This window comes from Ranitomeya variabilis, chromosome 4 (assembly GCF_051348905.1).
Source record: "Ranitomeya variabilis isolate aRanVar5 chromosome 4, aRanVar5.hap1, whole genome shotgun sequence".
Lineage (NCBI taxonomy): Eukaryota > Metazoa > Chordata > Amphibia > Anura > Dendrobatidae > Ranitomeya > Ranitomeya variabilis.
In genome coordinates, this window is record NC_135235.1 from 16,428,698 (window position 1) to 16,448,306 (window position 19,609).

Here is a 19,609-nt window from a genome sequence, read left to right on the forward strand (position 1 = left end):
CTGTTGCAAGTCTTTCTCCCCTGTTGTGGGGTGTCCGGCTGGAGCTGCGGGGACCTGCGCACTTATTTCCTCCTCATTGGGACGGCCGCTAGCGCTCCTTCTACAATCCGCCATTTGTTGTTCTATAGTTTGGGCTAATATTCTCCCTTTAGCCTCCACCCGTGCTACAATTGTACGTTACATTGAGTGTTGGATCATTCCTGTGAACCACCATACTATCATACAGTCCAGTGATGGTGCAGAACCAAAAACTGCTCATACCATTATTTGTCGGTGCCTTCTGTATTATAAAGCTAACACCCTATTTAGATGCCTGTATCACAGATAACTTCAAGTGCATTTGCATAATATCTGTCTTTAAGGCTGTATTCACATGTCAGTGTTTCATGCTCCATGTACAGAAATATGAGTCTGTTACTTCAGGTCAAGTGACCCACAATCAGTCTGAGCATTGCGGTCTGTTCATGGACTGTGAAACACGAACGTGCAAATGAATGTACCCTTAAAAGTGGCATTACAATATACGGTAATACCTGCAGGTTTCTGTAGTGTACTCGGCTCCTACAGTGAGATGTTTTTGCTGCTTCTTCACTGGTATAGAACAAACCGCAGAGTTTGCAGTAAAATCCAGTTCTTGGAACCACGAATTCAACACCTATAAACAGCAGAACAGTCACATTACAAAGCACTGTAAGCCTATTAACACATTGTACCTTCCACCTTGATTTCTATAATAATTCCTGTGATTGTTCAGTTAATAAGTAACATTTGTATTAGGTGAAATTCCCATGTTCTCTATGAAAAATTATCATTACATGACTGCACGAACAAAGTTCTATCTTACATACCCAGAGGGATGCTCAACTCTGTAAAGACATCATCCTGCTCCCATGAAGGTGAAGAATTAACGTCCTTTGTTTCTAATTCTGGAACTTCTGGAGACTTCCCTTCTATTGATTTAAGAAAAAATAAAAGGCTTAAATTATTATTATTTATTTATATAGATCAGAAAGGAAAAACAAAATGCAAACTCTGGGCGGCTGCGAGCTGCTGTTTTTAGGCTGGGGGGGGGGCAATATCAATAGCCCCTTACCAGACTGAGAATACCAGCCCCCAGCTGTCTGCTTTAGCAAGGCTGGTTGTCCAAAATGAGGAGAGGATCCCTCGTCGTTTTTTAAAATTTAAATAATGTAAAAAACAGCGTAGGGACCCCTCTATTCTTGAAAATCAATCTTGCTAATTCTGACAGCTGAGGGCTGCATCCCCCAGCTGTTGGTTTTGCCTGGCTGGTTATCAGAAATACAGGGAACCCACCTCATTTCTTTTTAATCATTTAGGTCTCAGGCACCGGCTGATGAATTCTCCTATCAGCCACTCCTGCTCTCGCTGCCGCTAATAACAGCAGTAGTCTCATCAGCCCATGCCAGTGACCGGAGGTAAACTTTTTATCTCTGATCACAGCTGCAGGCTCACGCTGTCATTTGATAGCGTGGGAACCGTGGCACTCTGACCAGTGGTAATGATTTTACCGCCGATCAGATGCGGTGTTTGCTGAGCTGTCAAGCACATGACAGCGTGGCAAACACTGGATGTTCGAGACCCCCATTCAAGTGAATGGGGTCCGGGTTCGGCTCCTTTTCTGGTACCCAATCCTGATCTTTTTTTTTAACTGATCAACCACTGATCAAACATCCAGGGGTCCACCCATCTCTACTAGAGACATACTGTAATCAGTAAAAAAGCAAATTAATGAAATATAGGGCAGTACAAACACTTCAAAGTGTTTACGCAGAAGACCAGTGTAAAACTCTTTTTAGATAGTTGCAAAATGTTTGGTGACGTGGAGTTGCTCAAAAATGTCACAACTTTTGCTGTTATCATGCCAGTTTCAAGCAGTTTTGCCGAAGTGGGCAGAGCTGGCGAGGAGCCAGGATGGTTACACCTGCCCGTCAGAGTCACGTAAAGTGGTTTAAGACTGCAGTAACATTTTTGGCAAGGTGTACAAGGGCGCATGCCATGGATAAGATGCGCCAAATTGTTGAAGTAGCAACAGCCTCTTAATGAATTTGGAGCATATTATTCCTACATACCCGTCATTAGGACTGCAACAGAATAACCAAAGTCTTAATGAATCTGCATCATAGTCTATCTGCCAGTACACTCCAGACTACAGGATGCTGTATAAAAAAGACAGTCTGCCTTTCCTAATGGATATACAAGGCAACAGCAAGGAATTGATATTTTGGCAGCTTTGCATGTATATTATTTAAATGGTCTGCCTGCTAAAAGCAGAAATCCTAATAATATAATTATGTTAAGAATATCTTGCCATTTTATGATGTATTGGTGTGTGTTCATCTACAAGGATCCTACATTTTTAGTGAGAATAGCTTTTGTAGAATTTTTAAAGCGCTACTCCAGCATTTTCTATTATTTGACCATTGGAGTGGTATCACTAATACATATTCCCTGCCCTACCATTATACTTACCAGCCGCCGTCTTCCCGGTGCTGCTTCCGGCCCGTTCCGCCATCTTGTGACTGCAGCTTCAGACTGACCGAAAGCAATGCAACTTCTTCCATTGAGAGGTGACCTACGGATCGCCCAGCAAACACTGGCGCGATCTGTCAGGTCACAAACTGCAGAAGACGATGGAGCAACATCGGAAGTAACAGAAACTGAGAAGTACAATACTAGGGGCAGGAGACATGCATTAATGAGACCATTCCAATGGTGAAATAAAGAAAAACAAACAAACTGTGGACTGGTGCTTTAACAAGGTTGCAATCAAAATTATTCAATCCCCCATAGCAATTTGTGTGTTAGAAAATGTTATAAACTTTCTGCTGTTTGCAGTAAACTAATGAAGCAAGAAAAAATGAAATAGCTGAGCACAACTAATTTAACAAGTGGTTTCTCTAAAACAACTACAGAATGCCACTATTACTGGTCACAGTTATTCAATCCCTTCATGACAAGAGTCTTTATTAGGCTACTGTCACACATCTGTTTTTTGCCGTCAGGCACAATCCAGCGAATTTTGAAAAAAAACGGATCCAGCAAAACTTGCAGCCGGATCCGTTTTTTTCTCATAGACTTGTATTAGCGCTGGATTGCGATGGATGGCCTCACTTTTCATCCGTTTTTTGCCGGATCCTCTCGCTCTCTCTCTCTCGCGCTCTCTCTCTCTCTACTCTACTCTCCCCTCCCCTCCCGGGAGCAGGAAGTGAAAACTCTATCCCCAGGTAAAAAATAAAAAAATTAAAACGGATCCAGCAAAAGAAAAAAAAAAAAGTATCCGTCGCATCAGTTTTTCACAATTTTGCCAGATCTGTTTTTTTTTTTTTAAAATTTGCCGGATTGTGCCTGAAGGCAAAAAACTGATGTGTGAAAGTAGCTTTAGTTAGAGAGCCCTTTGGGAACATAATCCCAAATCCTCTGTGACTTATTTCTATGGTTTTGAGCATATTGCAGAAGACTTTTCTGATGCTTTTGGGTCAGTATAAGGGATATCTTTCAGTTTGGGCATGAAGCCCTTCAGCGTTTATAAAGCGCCTTACTAAACTGAAGTCTCAGTTGCCTCAAAATCTTGCTGCACGTCTTTAGCAAACCTACAATCCTGGATCAGTTACACCAGTTTTGTCAGGTGGAATGGGCCCAAATTCCAACCAACTATTGTGAATAGCTTGTGGAAGGAAATCCCAAACGTTTCACCAGTTTGTTACAGTAAGTAATAAAAATGCCTTAAAACATTCTCTCTCTCATTATTCTGGCATTTAGCAAATATTAATAATTATGGTAATCCTAATTGTCCTAAAACATGAAAGGTTTATTCTGATTTCATGTCCGATATTGAGGAAAACCTGTAGATGTGACTTTATATATAGTGGATGGAAATTTCTGGTTTCAACTGTGTGTGTTAAAAATTCAGTCAGATGTACGATATAGCATAATTCATGTATACTCTTGAAAGGAACATCTGCAGATATAAAATGACTAAAAGCATGGATGCTGATTTTAAGGCCTCAAAGCAACATCCTCAACCACAGCACAGAGAGCAGATACGTACTTACACAGTTTTAGTAGTATATACTGTATTGCTACAACATGCACATTATAACATTTGACAATTCCAAATTGATCAAACTTAATGTAGCTTACCTGAAATGGAGAGCTCTCTTTCTCTTTTATTTCGTCTTTCTTCTTGGATAGGAACTTCTACCATTGTCACGCTGCTGTCTGCGGGAGAATCTATTCTCTTATACAGATCTGAACAGTTTTTATTGATATACTCAGAGGTTACAGGTTCCGAAATGTCACCTATACGTTCCCTTCCAGGATCCTGTTTGTGGAGTCTATTAGGACTTTTATCGTTTTCTTCCACTTTATTGCACTTTTCATTAGTATTCACATTTACATCGGGCACATTTGCAACTGGATCACAGCAGCTGCTGTCTGGACTTGCACTTTCTCTGAGCGATGTGCAGCTCATGGCTGCGGAGGAGCACTCACTGCTGGTTCTTTGACTAAACCTCAATTGTAAATTCACAGTATCAATTGCACACATCTGAATACAATTCTCACTCTCCTTAGGGACAACAGGAATAATTTCTTCAAGCTCCGTAATATCTGGTTCTACAATTAGATCATCTTCTCCAACTTCATCTACCGTCACTAGTTCCTCCATGTTAGTTGGGTACCAGCTTTCGCCTTCCTGTTCACTTCCACTGTCCCAGTCCTGCAATTTCAATAAATGCATACAGTTATATAATGTTACACTTTTATTGATAACTCTGAAATCATGACGAATATGAATGTACCAAGGAAATAAAGTAAAATTAAAGTAAATGATATTACATATAATGATTTGAACAGAAAAGTAACACAAAGTGAAACCAGTGACACAAGAACCAAAGTAAATAGCACAGGGAGTGCTAGCTATATAAATAGCCCATAGAGCAATGTCTGCACAGTAATCAGAATATTGTATCCATCTCTCAAATAATTCAAGTGACTATATCCATGGTACACATATCATTCAAGTGCGGCATTTTAAAAAATGGGCTGCAGCAGTATATAATGATTAGTGTAGGTTCAGCTGCTGCTGCATACCCACATTAATGCCCACATTGCAAGAGATGGAACAATATCCACTTTAATATATAATAGCAGCAGTGAGCACTCTAGTGAGAGTTAGTAAATATATGTACCGTATGTATCCATCAAATGTAGCAGTCATTACCCATAGTTGTAGACAGGCTAGCACTCCTGTGCGCCATCCCCAACACACATTTCACTACACAATAGTTTTCTCAGGAAGTGTGTAGTGAAACGTGCGTTGGGGTTGGCGCATAGGAGTGCTAGCCTGTCTACAACTATGGGTAATGACTGCTGTATCTGATGTATACATACATATATTTACTCTCACTAGAGTGTTCACTGCTGCTATGATATATTATGTCGGATATTGTTCCATCTCTTGCAATGCGGGCATTAATGTGGGTATGCAGCAGCAGCTGAACCTACACTAATCACTATATACTGCTGCACTTGAATAATATATTTATGGATATAGTCACTTGAATTATTTGAGAGATGGTTACAATATTCTGATTACTGTGCACACATTGCTCTGTGGGCTAGTTATATAGATAGCACTCCATGCGCTATTTACATTGGTTCTTGTGTCACTGGTTTAACGTTGTTACTTTTTTGCTCAAATTATTATATGTATCTGTATGTGTATATTGTGTGTCTTCAGTTTAACATTTTTCCTAATAAAATGTAAACAGTTTTATTGATATAGCATGACTCATTTCCCTCTTGATATCTAACATTGTGATCGAGTTGCTATTTATGATATATGGGTATTTTGTTGCATAGATATGCTTAAACCATAATGATGTTGCGTACGAGTTTTTGTTACACAAGGTTATCATTTTGCAGTCTAAACAGGCTGCCAATCACCCGTTGAATAAGCAAACTGCCTATTCGTCAGGTGACATGATCTTTTGTGCTGTGCAAAAGATCATCTTTCTCCCCAGCGCATCCACTCTGCTGATAACAATGGCAGCCTATGTGCTCAGAAAGATCTATTACTGATCGTTCAGTGCGCCTCTGACGCCGAGTCAGCCTACACAGGCTATTATACGGCCGCCAATCGTCAAATAAGCATCTGATTGGCCGTAGTAAAGTGCCCTAGGTAGGCATGTGAAAACGGATCCTTAATGTGAGGGGCACAACCACAGATTTAATGCATTTTACACCAGAAAACTCACAACAGGCACAGAGTAACAAGCTTATTAAAAGGCCTATGACTTCTAATAAATTCATCACATTTTTCTCTGGACTGAAAATGACATAGGCAAGGCCAATCTGAGCAAACTCCCCAAATAGTTTTTAGACATATATATATATTTAGATTTGAGGTACACTAAAATGGTGGATATAGTTTTTAGCTCCTAGCTTATTTGCGTCTTCTGGGATACTCAACAACATTAGTTATCCTAATGCCAAGTAACTCAAAGCTTTCAAAATACATTTATGAAGTCAGGAATCCATCCATACTGGACATTCTAAGGAGAAGAGTTGGTGCTGTTGCTGTCAGAGAAAATCAAACAGTTTTTATTTTTAATCCCAGACACATTCTATAAAAAGAGCACCAGAACAGGGGGATAGGTATGCGGATAGAAGGTTACACTGGTAAAATTAAATATTAATGGACTGTCGTATCTGCAACACAAAACGGTTATACAGTTTACAAGTCAATGTGCTGCAAAATGTCGACAGTTATTAATATGTGCAACAAGGTTACTGGTTATGGGTGACTATATTTAATATATCTTGATATTTAAGAAACCCCAACTGTTACATTTATTGCAGTATCATCTAATAATTCAGTTTTCAGTGCCCTGAAGGAAAGTTAGTAGCGCTATAATAGCTACTGTCCGTGCTTACAGGACTGGTTTGTCTGCCCACACAGATATTGATAGCATTAGCTCATGATTAGAAAGAGATAGATCTGGAGGTTTTCCCAGAACATTTTTTCCAACACAAATATCTATTAACCACAATGTATCATGTACCATTTGCTACCTGAAGAAATCGAAATAGGTGGCTAAGTCCCACTTCACTGTCCATGACAGAAAAAGTACAGAAGAGGGACATATATAGTTATAATTAGTATAGACTGTGTTACGTCTGTGCACCATCTGATATATATCTTTGACACATGTGCCTTTGAGTTACTATTGCCAAGGGAAGTCATGCAAAGTAATTTATACATGAAGCAAACATGTAAAAAAAACTTTGTAAAGCAAAGCTACAAGGCAAGGTCATTGCAGGGCAATTTCCTTACACAACAGCTATGCAATCCAGTGTCAACTATATATCAAATTCGACTGCTCCAGATGAAATAACATAGGCCAGGGACACAAGTCAACGGATCATTTTCATCAATGGGTACAGTTCTTTTTTTAGGCTCTAAATGCTTAAGTTCATGCAATACCATCTCTTAATGACTGGTGGGTTAACACGGCAAATTGTTGATTTATTATTAGATTAAAGGGCACGTTAGTGGCTCTGCTAAAGGCTTGTGGGATTAAATTAAAGGATCACAGAAGCACGGCATTAATTTTTATCTCATGTCTGTTGTTATACTTAAAAGAGCAGCCATAAAAAGGACACACGGGATAAAATATACATAAGCTGATATATAATATATTAGCTTCTTTCTAAGGGCTGGGAGGCAGCTTTCTGTTTGTTGGCCTTATTCAGACGTCCATATTGCACATACATCTTCAATCCATGAATTTCACAGATAGAACACTTACCCATTATAATTTATTTTGCTATTCATATTTTTTTCTGACAGCATGGATAAAATATGCCATAACAAGTTTATATACATAGAGGATGGGGGAAAAAATAAGGAAAAAAGGTCAGCTCACCAGTCTCAGAAGAAATCCAATATTCGTCCACTCACAGAGCCGCCCTGATGAGAGACGTTGTCCATAGCAAATATTGAAAGGAGAATGATCTCCAGCGTGGATTTTCAGGGAGTTAAAATGTCAATTTTATTGGAGACGTGCTTTAAAACCAATGTTGGGCTACATGCATCATGAGAATGGGGTCCCTGGAGGTTCAAACTGACGCATTTCGACCATATAAGGCATATTCATAGTAACATGGTACCATGAATAAGACCTGAATGGTCGAAACGCGTCGGTTTGGACCTCCAGGGACCCCGTTCTCATGATGCATGTAGCCCAACATTGGTTTTAAAGCACGTCTCCAATAAAATTGATATTTTAACTCCCTGAAAATCCACGCTGGAGATCTTTCTCTTATAACAAGTTTATGGGTCCATGATCTCTAGAGAGCACACGGATTGCATCACAGTACAGTGTCTGATTAACATTGCAATGAATAGGAGAATTTTTTCTTAACTTATCTTTACATGAAAAACACTGATGATACACATACCATTTTGTATACATGAAAATAACTCATTTAAATAAGGCCTTGTACAAAACTCTCCATGATCTGTATGCAACAAGAGACCATGCAAAACCATCCCTCACCATTTACAAAATGCTGTCTTAACCTGGTGTGTACCAATAAATTAAGAAGTTTGGAACCTGTTTTTCCAACAGATTTTTCTGCAACACTATTTTAACAGCTTGAATAAAGTTTTATTCACGATCTGTTCAGGAACGTCTTGTTATGAGTTTTGTTTTGATTTGCCTTGCTTTGGCTGCAGTTTGCATTGGGAGAATTTCCCATCGCATATATCTGATGAATGGCACTGTGTAGGTATTCAGCGACATCTGTCACTCATAAGCTTCCAAGAAAAGTGTATACCACAAAATATATTTGTTTGGTTTTTTTTTTGCTGGATTCAAAAAAAACAAAAACACAGCAGAAAAAAAGTACAGGTGCTTCTCACAAAATTAGAATATCATCAAAAAGTGAATTTATTTCAGTTCTTCAATACAAAAAGTGAAACTCCTATTATATAGACTCATTACAAACAGAGTGATCTATTTCAAGTGTTTATTTCTGTTAATGTTGATGATTATGGCTTACAGCCAATGAAGACCCAAAAGTCATTATATCAGTATATTAGAATATTAACCCCTTCATGACCCAGCCTATTTTGGCCTTAATGACCTTGCCGTTTTTTGCAATTCTGACCAGTGTCCCTTTATGAGGTAATAACTCAGGAACGCTTCAACGGATCCTAGCGATTCTGAGATTGTTTTTTCGTGACATATTGGGCTTCATGTTAGTGGTAAATTTAGGTCGATAATTTTTGAGTTTATTTGTGAAAAAAACAGAAATGTGGCAAAAAATTTGAAAATTTCGCAATTTTCACATTTTGAATTTTTATTCTGTTAAACCAGAGAGTTATGTGACACAAAATAGTTAATAAATAACGTTTCCCACATGTCTACTTTACATCAGCACAATTTTGGAAACAATTTTTTTTTTTGCTAGGAAGTTATAAGGGTTAAAATTTGACCAGTGATTTCTCATTTTTACAACAAAATTTACAAAACCATTTTTTTTAGGGACCACCTCACATTTGAAGTCATTTTGAGGGTTCTATATGGCTGAAAATACCCAAAAGTGACACCATTCTAAAAACTGCACCCCTCAAGGTGCTCAAAACCACATTCAAGAAGTTTATTAACCCTTCAGGTGTTTCACAGCAGCAGAAGCAACATGGAAGTAAAAAATGAACATTTAACTTTTTAGTCACAAAAATGATCTTTTAGCAACAATTTTTTTATTTTCCCAAGGGTAAAAGGAGAAACTGGACCAGGGACGTTGTTGTCCAATTTGTCCTGAGTACGCTGATACCTCATATGTGGGGGTAAACCACTGTTTGGGCGCACGGCAGGGCTCGGAAGGGAAGGAGCGCCATTTGACTTTTTTAATGAAAAATTGGCTCCAATCTTTAGCGGACACCATGTCGCGTTTGGAGAGCCCCCGTGTGCCTAAACATTGGAGCTCCCCCACAAGTGACCACATTTTGGAAACTAGACCCCCCAAGGAACTTATCTAGAAGCATAGTGAGCACTTTAAACCCCCAGGTGCTTCACAAATTGATCCGTAAAAATGAAAAAGTACTTTTTTTTCACAAAAAAATTATTTTAGCCTCAATTTTTTCATTTTCACATGGGCAACAGGATAAAATGGATCCTAAATTTTGTTGGGCAATTTCTCCTGAGTACACCAATACCTCACATGTGGGGGTAAACCACTGTTTGGGCACATGGTAAGGCTCGGAAGGGAAGGAGCGCCATTTGACTTTTTGAATGGAAAATTATCTCCATCGTTAGCGGACACCATGTCGCGTTTGGAAAGCTCCTGTGTGCCTAAACATTGGAGCTCCTCCACAAGTGACCCCATTTTGGAAACTAGACCCCCCAAGGAACTCATCCAGAGGCATAGTGAGCACTTTAAACCCCCAGGTGCTTCACAAATTGATCCGCAAAAATGAAAAAGTACTTTTTTTTCACACAAAATTTCTTTTAGCCTCAATTCTTTCATTTTCACATGGGCAACAGGATAAAATGGATCCTAAAATTTGTTGGGCAATTTCTCCTGAGTATGCCGATACCTCATATGTGGGGGTAAACCACTGTTTGGGTGCACGGCAAGGCTCGGAAGGGGAGGCGTGCCATTTGACTTTTTGAATGGAAAATTAGCTCCAATCGTTAGCGGACACCATGTCGCGTTTGGAGAGCCCCTGTGTGCCTAAACATTGGAGCTCCCCTACAAGTGACCCCATTTTGGAAACTAGACCCCCCAAGAAACTTATCTAGATGCATAGTGAGCACTTATAACCCCCAGGTGCTTCACAGAAGTTTATAACGCAGAGCCGTGAAAATAAAAAAATAATTTTTCTTTCCTCAAAAATGATTTTTAGCCCAGAATTTTTTATTTTCCCAAGGGTAATAGGAGAAATTGGACCCCAAATGTTTTTGTCCAGTTTGTTCTGAGTACGATGATACCCCATATGTGGGGGTAAACCACTGTTTGGGCGCACGGCAGGGCTCGGAAGGGAAGGCACGCCATTTGGCTTTTTGAATGGAAAATTAGCTCCAATCATTAGCGGACACCATGTCGCGTTTGGAGAGCCCCTGTGTGCCTAAACATTGGAGCTCCCGCACAAGTGACCCCATTTTGGAAACTAGACCTCCCAAGGAACTAATCTAGATGTGTGGTGAGCACTTTGAACCCCCAAGTGCTTCACAGAAGTTTATAACGCAGAGCCATGAAAATAAAAAATAATTTTTCTTTTCTCAAAAATGATTTTTTAGCCCACAATTTTTTATTTTCCCAAGGGTAACAGGAGAAATTGGACCCCAAAAGTTGTTGTCCAGTTTCTCCTGAGTACGCTGATACCCCATATGTGGGGGTAAACCACTGTTTTGGCACACGTCAGGGTTCGGAAGGGAAGTAGTGACGTTTTGAAATGCAGACTTTGATGGAATGCTCTGCGGGCGTCAGGTTGCGTTTGCAGAGCCCCTGATGTGCCTAAACAGTAGGAACTCCCCACAATTGACTCCATTTTGGAAACTAGACCCCCAAGGGAACTTATCTAGATGTGTAGTGAGCACTTTGAACCCCCAAGTGCTTCACAGAAGTTTATAACGCAGAGCCGTGAAAATAAAAAATGTGTTTCCTTTCCTCAAAAATATTTTTTTAGCCCAGAATTTTTTTATTTTTGCAAGAGTAACAGGAGAAATTGGACCCCAAAAGTTGTTGTCCAGTTTCTCCTGAGTACGCTGATACCCCATATGTGGGGGTAAACCACTGTTTTGGCACACGTCGGGGTTCGGAAGGGAAGTAGTGACGTTTTGAAATGCAGACTTTGATGGAATGCTCTGCGGGCGTCAGGTTGCGTTTGCAGAGCCCCTGATATGCCTAAACAGTAGAAACCCCCCACAAGTGACCCCATTTTGGAAACTAGACCCCCCAAGGAACTTATCTAGATGTGTGGTGAGCACGTTCAACCCCCAAGTGCTTCACAGAAGTTTACAACGCAGAGCCGTGAAAATAAAAAATCATTTTTCTTTCCTCAAAAAAGATGTTTTAGCAAGCAATTTTTTATTTTCACAAGGGTAACAGGAGAATTTGGACCCCAATATTTGTTGCCCAGTTTGTTGTGAGTACGCTGATACCCCATATGTGGGGGTAAACCACTGTTTGGGCACACGTCAGGGCTCGGAAGGGAAGTAGTGACATTTGAAATGCAGACTTTGATGGAATGGTCTGCGGGCGTCACATTGCATTTGCAGAGCCCCTGATGTACCTAAACAGTAGAAACACCCCACAAGTGACCCCATTTTGGAAACTAGACCCCCGAAGGAACTTATCTAGATGTGTGGTGAGCACTTTCAACCCCCAAGTGCTTCACAGAAGTTTATAACGCAGAGCCGTGAAAATAAAAAATAATTGTTCTTTCCTCAAAAATTATGTTTTAGCAAGTAATTTTTTATTTTTGCAAGGGTAACAGGAGAAATTAGACCCCAGCAGTTGTTGCCCAGTTTGTCCTGAGTACGCTGGTACCCCAAATGTGGGGGTAAACCACTGTTTGGGCGCACGTCGGGGCTTGGAAGGGCGGGAGCACCATTTGACTTTTTGAACGCAAGATTGGCTGGAATCAATGGTGGCGCCATGTTGCGTTTGGAGACCCCTGATGTGCCTAAACAGTGGAAACCCCTCAATTCTAACTTCAACACTAACCCCAACACACCCCTAATCCTAATCCCAACTGTAGCCATAACCCTAATCACAACCTTAACCCCAACACACGCCTAACCACAACCCTAACCGCAACACACCCGTAACCCTAATTCCAACCCTAATCCTAACCCTAATCCCAACCGTAACCCTAATCCCAACCCTAACCACAACTGTAACCCCAACGCACCCCTAACCCTATCCGTAACCCTAACCACAAGCCTAATCTTAACCCTATTTCAAACCCTAGCCCTAATTCCAACCCTAACTCTAATTCCAACCCTAACCCTAAGGCTATGTGCCCACGTTGCGGATTCGTGTGAGATTTTTCCTCATGATTTTTGAAAAATCTGCAGGTAAAAGGCACTGCGTTTTACCTGCGGATTTACAGCAGATTTCCAGTGTTTTTTTGTGCAGATTTCACCTGCGGATTCCTATTGAGGAACAGGTGTAAAACGCTGCGGAATCCGCACAAAGAATTGACATGCTGCGGAAAATACAACGCAGCGTTTCTGCACGGAATTTTCCGCACCATGGGCACAGCGGATTTGGTTTTCCTTAGGTGTACATGGTACTGTAAACCTGATGGAAAACTGCTTCGAATTCGCAGCGGCCAATCCGCTGCGGATCCGCGGCCAATCCGCTGCGGATCCGCGGCCAATCCGCTGCGGATCCGCTGCGGATCCGCGGCCAATCCGCTGCGGATCCGCGGCCGATCCGCTGCGGATCCGCTGCCGATCCGCTGCGGATCCGCTGCGGATCCGCTGCGGATCCGCTGCGGATCCGCGGCCGATCCGCTGCGGATCCGCTGCGGATCCGCTGCCGATCCGCTGCGGATCCGCTGCGGATCCGCGGCCGATCCGCTGCGGATCCGCTGCGGATCCGCGGCCGATCCGCGGCCGATCCGCTGCGGATCCGCTGCCGATCCGCTGCCGATCCGCTGCCGATCCGCTGCGGATCCGCGGCCGATCCGCTGCGGATCCGCGGCCGATCCGCTCTGTGTGCACATGCCATAACCCTAACCCTACCCGTAACCCTAACCCTACCCCTAACCCTACCCCTAGTTCTAACCCTAGTTCTAACCCTAACCCTAGTGGAAAAAGAAAAAAAAATATTTTCTTTATTTTATTATTGTCCCTACCTATGGGGGTGATAAAGGGGGGGGTTTATTTATTATTTTTTTATTTTGATCGCTGTGATAGAACCTACCACAGCGATCAAAATGTACCTCTAATGAATCTGCCGGCCGGCGGGCGCACTGAGCATGCGCCCGCCATTTTGGAAGATGGCGGCGCCCATGATGGAGGCGGACGGGGACCGGGAGCCTCGGTAAGTATAAGGGGGGGGAGATCGGGGCACGGGGGGGGCGTCGGAGCACGGGGGGGTGACATAGGAGCAGGGGGGGAGCGGGCAGGAGGACGGGGGAGCGGACAGCAGGACGGGGGAGCCGGCAGGCGGACGGAGGGGACCGGACCCTATAACGGAGCACTGGGGGGGCGATCGGTGGGGTGGGGGGTGGTCACTTCAGGTTTTCCAGCCATGGCCGATGATATTGCAGCATCGGCCATGGCTGGATTGTAATATTTCACCTGTTTTTTAGGTGAAATATTACAAATCGCTCTGATTGGCAGTTTCACTTTCAACAGCCAATCAGAGCGATCGTAGCCACGGGGGGGTGAAGCCACCCCCCCTGGGCTGAAGTACCACTCCCCCTCTCCCTGCAGATCGGGTAAAATAGGAGTTAACCCCTTCACCCGATCTGCAGGGACGCGATCATTCCATGACGCCACATAGGCGTCATGGGTCGGATTGGCACGGGTTTTCATGACGCCTATGTGGCGTCATGGGTCGGGAAGGGGTTAACAATAAACACCTGTAAAGGCTTCATAAGCATTTAAAAAAGGTCCCTTACTTAGTCTGTTTCAGCAGGATCCACAGTCATGGGGAAGACTGCTGACTTGACAGATGTCCAGAAGGCGTCATTGACACACTCCACAAGGAGGGGAAGCCACAAAAGGTCATTGCTAAAGAATCTGGCTGTTCAGAGTGCTGTGTCCAAGCATATTAATGGAAAGATAAGTTAAAGGTAAAAGTGTGGTAGAAAAAGGTGCACAAGCAACCGGGATAACCGCAGCCTGGAGAGGATTGTTAAGAAAAGGCCATTCAAAAATTTGGGGGAGATTCACAAGGAGTGGACTGCTGCTGGAGTCATTGCTTCAAGAGTCACCACACACAGACGTGTCCAGGACATGGGCTACAAGTGTCACATTCCTTGTGTCAGCCACTCATGACCAATAGACAAGGTCAGAAGCGTCTTACCTGGGCCAAGGAGGACAAGAACTGGACTGTTGTCAGTGGTCCAAGGTGTTTTCAGATGAAAGTAAATTTTGCATTTCATTTGGAAATCAAGGTCCCAGAGTCTGGAGGAAGAATGGAGAGGCCACAATCCAAGCTGCTGGAAGTCTAGTGTGAAGTCTCCACAATCAGTGATGGTTTGGGATCCATGTCATCTGCTGCTGTAGGTCCACTGTGTTTTATCAAGACTAAAGTCAGCACAGCCGTCTACCAGGACATTTTAGAGCAGTTCATGCTTCCCTCTGCCGACAAGCTTTTTGGAGATGGAAATTTAATTCTCCAGCAGAACTTGGCCCCTGTCCACACTGCCAAAAGTACCAATATCTGGTGTACAAACAACAGTATCACTGTGCTTGACTGACCAGCAAACTCGCATGACCTTAACCCCATAGAAAATCTATAGAGTATTGTCAAGAGGAAGATGAGACATTAGACCCAACAATGCAGATGAGCTGAAGGCTGCTTTCAAAGCAACCTGGGCTTCCATAACACCTCAGCAGTGCCACAGGCTGATCGCCTCCATTTCACACCACATTGATGCAGTAATTAATGCCAAAAGAGCCCGACCAAGTATTGAGTGCATTTGCTGAATATACATTTCAGTAGGCCAACATTTCGGATTTTAAAATAATTTTTCAAGCTGGTGTGATAAATAGAGTTGAGCTTATTTGCTTGGATCTCTGCTTATTTGGCAATCTATAGCCCTTATCGAATACGCTGCAGAGGGAACCCGGATTCTTGAATCGTGCAGGCTGATCAGCTATTCGGCTCCACAGCTGCATGTGTCACGGCTGTGTGACATTCACGGCACATGCATTGAGAGCCTGTGTTTTGGGCTTTTCATTCGTGTGTCATGACTGTCACTCAGCTGCGACATATGCAGCTGCGGAAGTCGGGTTCCCTCTGCAGCTTATTCGGTAAGCGCTATAATGCCTAATAAGCAGGGACACGAGCAAATTCGTTCAACTCTAGTTATAAAGTATTCTAATTATAGATAGAGATAATTATTTTTGGGTTTTCATTGGCTGTAAGCCATAATCATCAACATTAACAGAAATAAACAGATGAAATAAATCACTCTGTGTGTAATGACTCTATATAATATGAGTTTCAATTTTTTATTGAAGATATTCTAATTTTGTGAGAAGCTTTGATTTTACAAGCTCTTTGATTTTCTACACATTTAACTTTAAAGAGCTTTGCCCACTACTTTTTCATTGATGGCCTATCCTTAAAATATGTCCTCAGTATCTGACAGGCCAAGGTCCGACGCCCCCGCCAATCTGCTGTTATCAGTGGCGGCCGCCAGCTGTAAGTACTCAGAGGTGGCAGTCTTCCGATCGTGGCCATCAAAGGGTACTACACATCCGCCTCCTATTGGAGGCTCCGCAAGTGAGTACTTCCTGCCACCAACACAGATAACAGCTAATTGCGGGGGTGCCAGGTGTCGGACCCCAGTTGATCAGACATTGATGACCTATCCCAGGGATAGGTCATCAACCAAAAAGTAGTGGACAACCTCTTTTATGTAGTCTGTTGCCATAAATCAGCAGATAAGCGCTCAGAAAAAAAAAAAAGATACAAAATTTCCTATTAGACTTAACAGATAGATAGATAAATTTTGAATTTCACTTACTTTATTTTTGGTTGATGGAGTGATATCTCTCTCTTCCACACCTTCTTCAGACTTGTCCAGTGTATTATTATGATTCACTCCTTTTTCTTTTACGTCAGTCTGATAAATCATACAGAAGAACAAGAACATGACTGGATTATGTCTGAGAGACATTGGATATGTATCTAATGTGGTGTTAGCTGTGTCAAGGTTTACAATGTATGATATGGAGCAGATTGTATTGTAAATTATGGCTCATGTTCAGAATAGGCAAATTGATTCCTCCATAGTTCCAAAAATGTCAAAGAAAAAAGATAGATTTAGTACATTTTGACTGGGGCTAGAGGACAACTTTGGCCACAACACAGGTCGCACTGCCACAGGTTGCTGCATAATGCAGGTGAATGGGGTCACACTGCGACCTGCAGGGTATGGCAATTGCAACAAGAAAGTCGCAAAAAAATAAACTAGTTTGATTTTTTGCGGCTCGTTCATTACAGTCCCACTACACTACTGGCCAAAGATTGACACCATTCATCTGTGTTACACTGTCATGTATTCTATTCTAACCTGTTAGTCTGATTTTACTGTACCCGGCATATGAATTGCCGGCTTTTCAAATGCGATCGGTGTGTAAAAATCGGACAGCACTCGCATGGTCTGAGTGCTGTGTGATTTTTTTTTTTTTTACTCGCACCCATTGACTTCTATTGCGGGATGTGATCCGATTTCCGATTACAATCGCAGCATGCTGCAACTTTTTTCCAGTCCGATCGTGATCTGATCCGAACTGGAAAAAAAATGCAGATGAACACACAATCATAGAACAACATTGGTCCAAATTCAATCCGATTATCCGATTATTTATCGGATTGCATTTGTCCAATTTCATCGCAAGTGAGAATGAGCTTATAAAGTCAAACTTTGTCAGAATTTGGAAAAATTGGCCTGGTGAGGAAGGTGAAAAAAGGCAGGGGGTGAAGGGGTAATTAAACTTTGATTTTTTTTGTCTGCCCTGTAGCAGATAGTCATACCTAACATAAATAACATTTTCCATATGTCTACTTTATGTCCACATAATGTTTTCTGTGATCTTTCATTTTAGATTTTTAGACTGGATTTTTGAGGGATGTTAGAAGGGTTAAAAGTTAAGCAGCAAATTTATATTTTTACACGTAAACTTACAAAAAAATTTTTTGAGACCTAATTAGGTTTGAAGTTACTTTGAGGGGCTTATTTACTGGAAATCCCTTCCAAAATAATACCATTTTTAAAATTGAACCCTTCAGTGTATTCAGAACTGCTGTCAGTGTTTCATGAGTTAACACAAAGTAAAATTTTAAATAAAATAAAACATTTTGTTCTAATAAAATATTGCGTGAACCCTATATATTTTTCAGATTCATATGGGGTAGTAGGAAAAAAATAACCCCCTAATTTATGATGGAATTTCTGCCAAGTACGCCATTACCCTAAAGTTATCATGCTATCAGTGATGACAGTGATGTGAACAGAGTTTATCGGCTAAGAACTCCACTCACTTTATTCACGTCACCGTGAGACATTGATGCTGTGCTTTGACGCTCAGCTCAATGTCTATGCTGGATGCCAAGTTGAATGCTCACATCATGCCAACGTTCAGCATGGCATCTAGATGTAGCAGAGCTACGCTTGTCGCAGGACAACTGGATTATCATCTCTTCTGACAGGTGATTAATATGGTTGTTTATTATATTTTTCCTTTATCTTTATTTCAATTAAAGGACTTTATTCTGGGTGTTTTTATTTACAAAATGACTATGGGGTTAGTAATGGGGGCGTCTTATAGACTCCTCTCCATTATTAACCCCTGGGCTTGATGTCAGCTGGCAACACAAACCTGACATTAACCCCAATACTATTACTCCATTTGTCACCGCATCAGGGCAAATGGGAAGAGTGGAGGCTAAGCACCAGAATTGGCGCATCTTATGGATGCCCCATTTCTGGGGTGGTTGAGAGTTGATGTTTTTAGTCTGGGAGGGGGGCCAATATCCATGGCCCCTTCCTAGGATATTAATATCAGCCCGCAGCTGTCTGACTAGCCTTTGCTGGTTATTAATGTTAGGGGTGCCCACATCATTTTTGGGGGAGCTCCCACATTTTTATAAGGCTAAATATGCAGCTGTGAGCTGACATTAATAGCCTGGGAAGCTTCATGTTTATTACCCCCTACCCAGCCCTTACAGTACTAAAGCAACAGAAAATTCCCCAAAAGTTACCCATTTTTTGGAAATTACACCCCTTGAATATCTTACATGTTGATTGTGGTTTTTATGTACTGCAGTACTCATGCAAACTCCAAGGCCATAATTTGCTTCAGGGTTGCCGTGGTAACCATCTGGTGCTAGGATTATGGGGTACCAATGGGGTTAATCATCTAGATGCTGCTCTCGCTATTGGCAACGGCATCTAGTGTATCAAAAGGCCGCGATCGGTGATGACGCCGAACATGAGTGATGCAGGAGGGTGTATAACACCCTTCTTCACTGCCTGATGGCTGGCTCTGATCACTGTAATTGGTCTGTACTCACAGACAGATCATCACATGATCGCCAGGCGGTCCCAAAGAGCTGATTGGTCCTTGGCCAGTTAACTGCATGTCTCTGGTATCCAGGGTAGCAGTTTGTATTAAACTGTTACCATGTGATTTTGATCAGTGATGGTATAAATCAATCACATACATATATGGTAGAATGCAGGAAGGCACCACATCCCCCCCACATATAGGTATGTAATTTTGTGTTAAGGAACTAAACACTATGCTGAGCTGTGTGTTTTTGTTTTTTTGTGAATTTATTTCTCTATAGACAACCTTTGGGGAGCCTGAAAAAAACAGTATTG

General features: G+C 41.9%; 1 protein-coding gene and 1 long non-coding RNA gene across 5 annotated transcripts in view; one reads left to right on the forward strand and one right to left on the reverse strand.

Moving 5' to 3' along the window:
• Positions 1-19,609, forward strand: part of LOC143769459 (uncharacterized) — a 171,140-nt gene that overhangs the window by 72,597 nt on the left and 78,934 nt on the right. The window contains exon 4 of one of the 4 annotated variants that reach the window (XR_013214403.1): positions 4,594-4,692. The exons of the other annotated variants lie outside the window; for them this stretch is intronic. This is a non-coding gene — a long non-coding RNA (uncharacterized LOC143769459). Of the gene's footprint in view, positions 1-4,593; positions 4,693-19,609 lie in introns of those variants that run through there. 4 annotated transcript variants of the gene reach the window in all.
• Positions 1-19,609, reverse strand: part of RBM20 (RNA binding motif protein 20) — a 171,491-nt gene that overhangs the window by 45,799 nt on the left and 106,083 nt on the right. Inside the window, exons 10-13 of the mRNA XM_077258045.1 lie at positions 16,748-16,846; positions 4,162-4,738; positions 849-950; positions 534-655 (exon numbers count right to left, since the gene is read on the reverse strand). Of these exons, the coding sequence (XP_077114160.1) occupies positions 534-655; positions 849-950; positions 4,162-4,738; positions 16,748-16,846 (900 nt within the window). The remainder of the gene's footprint in view (positions 1-533; positions 656-848; positions 951-4,161; positions 4,739-16,747; positions 16,847-19,609) is intronic.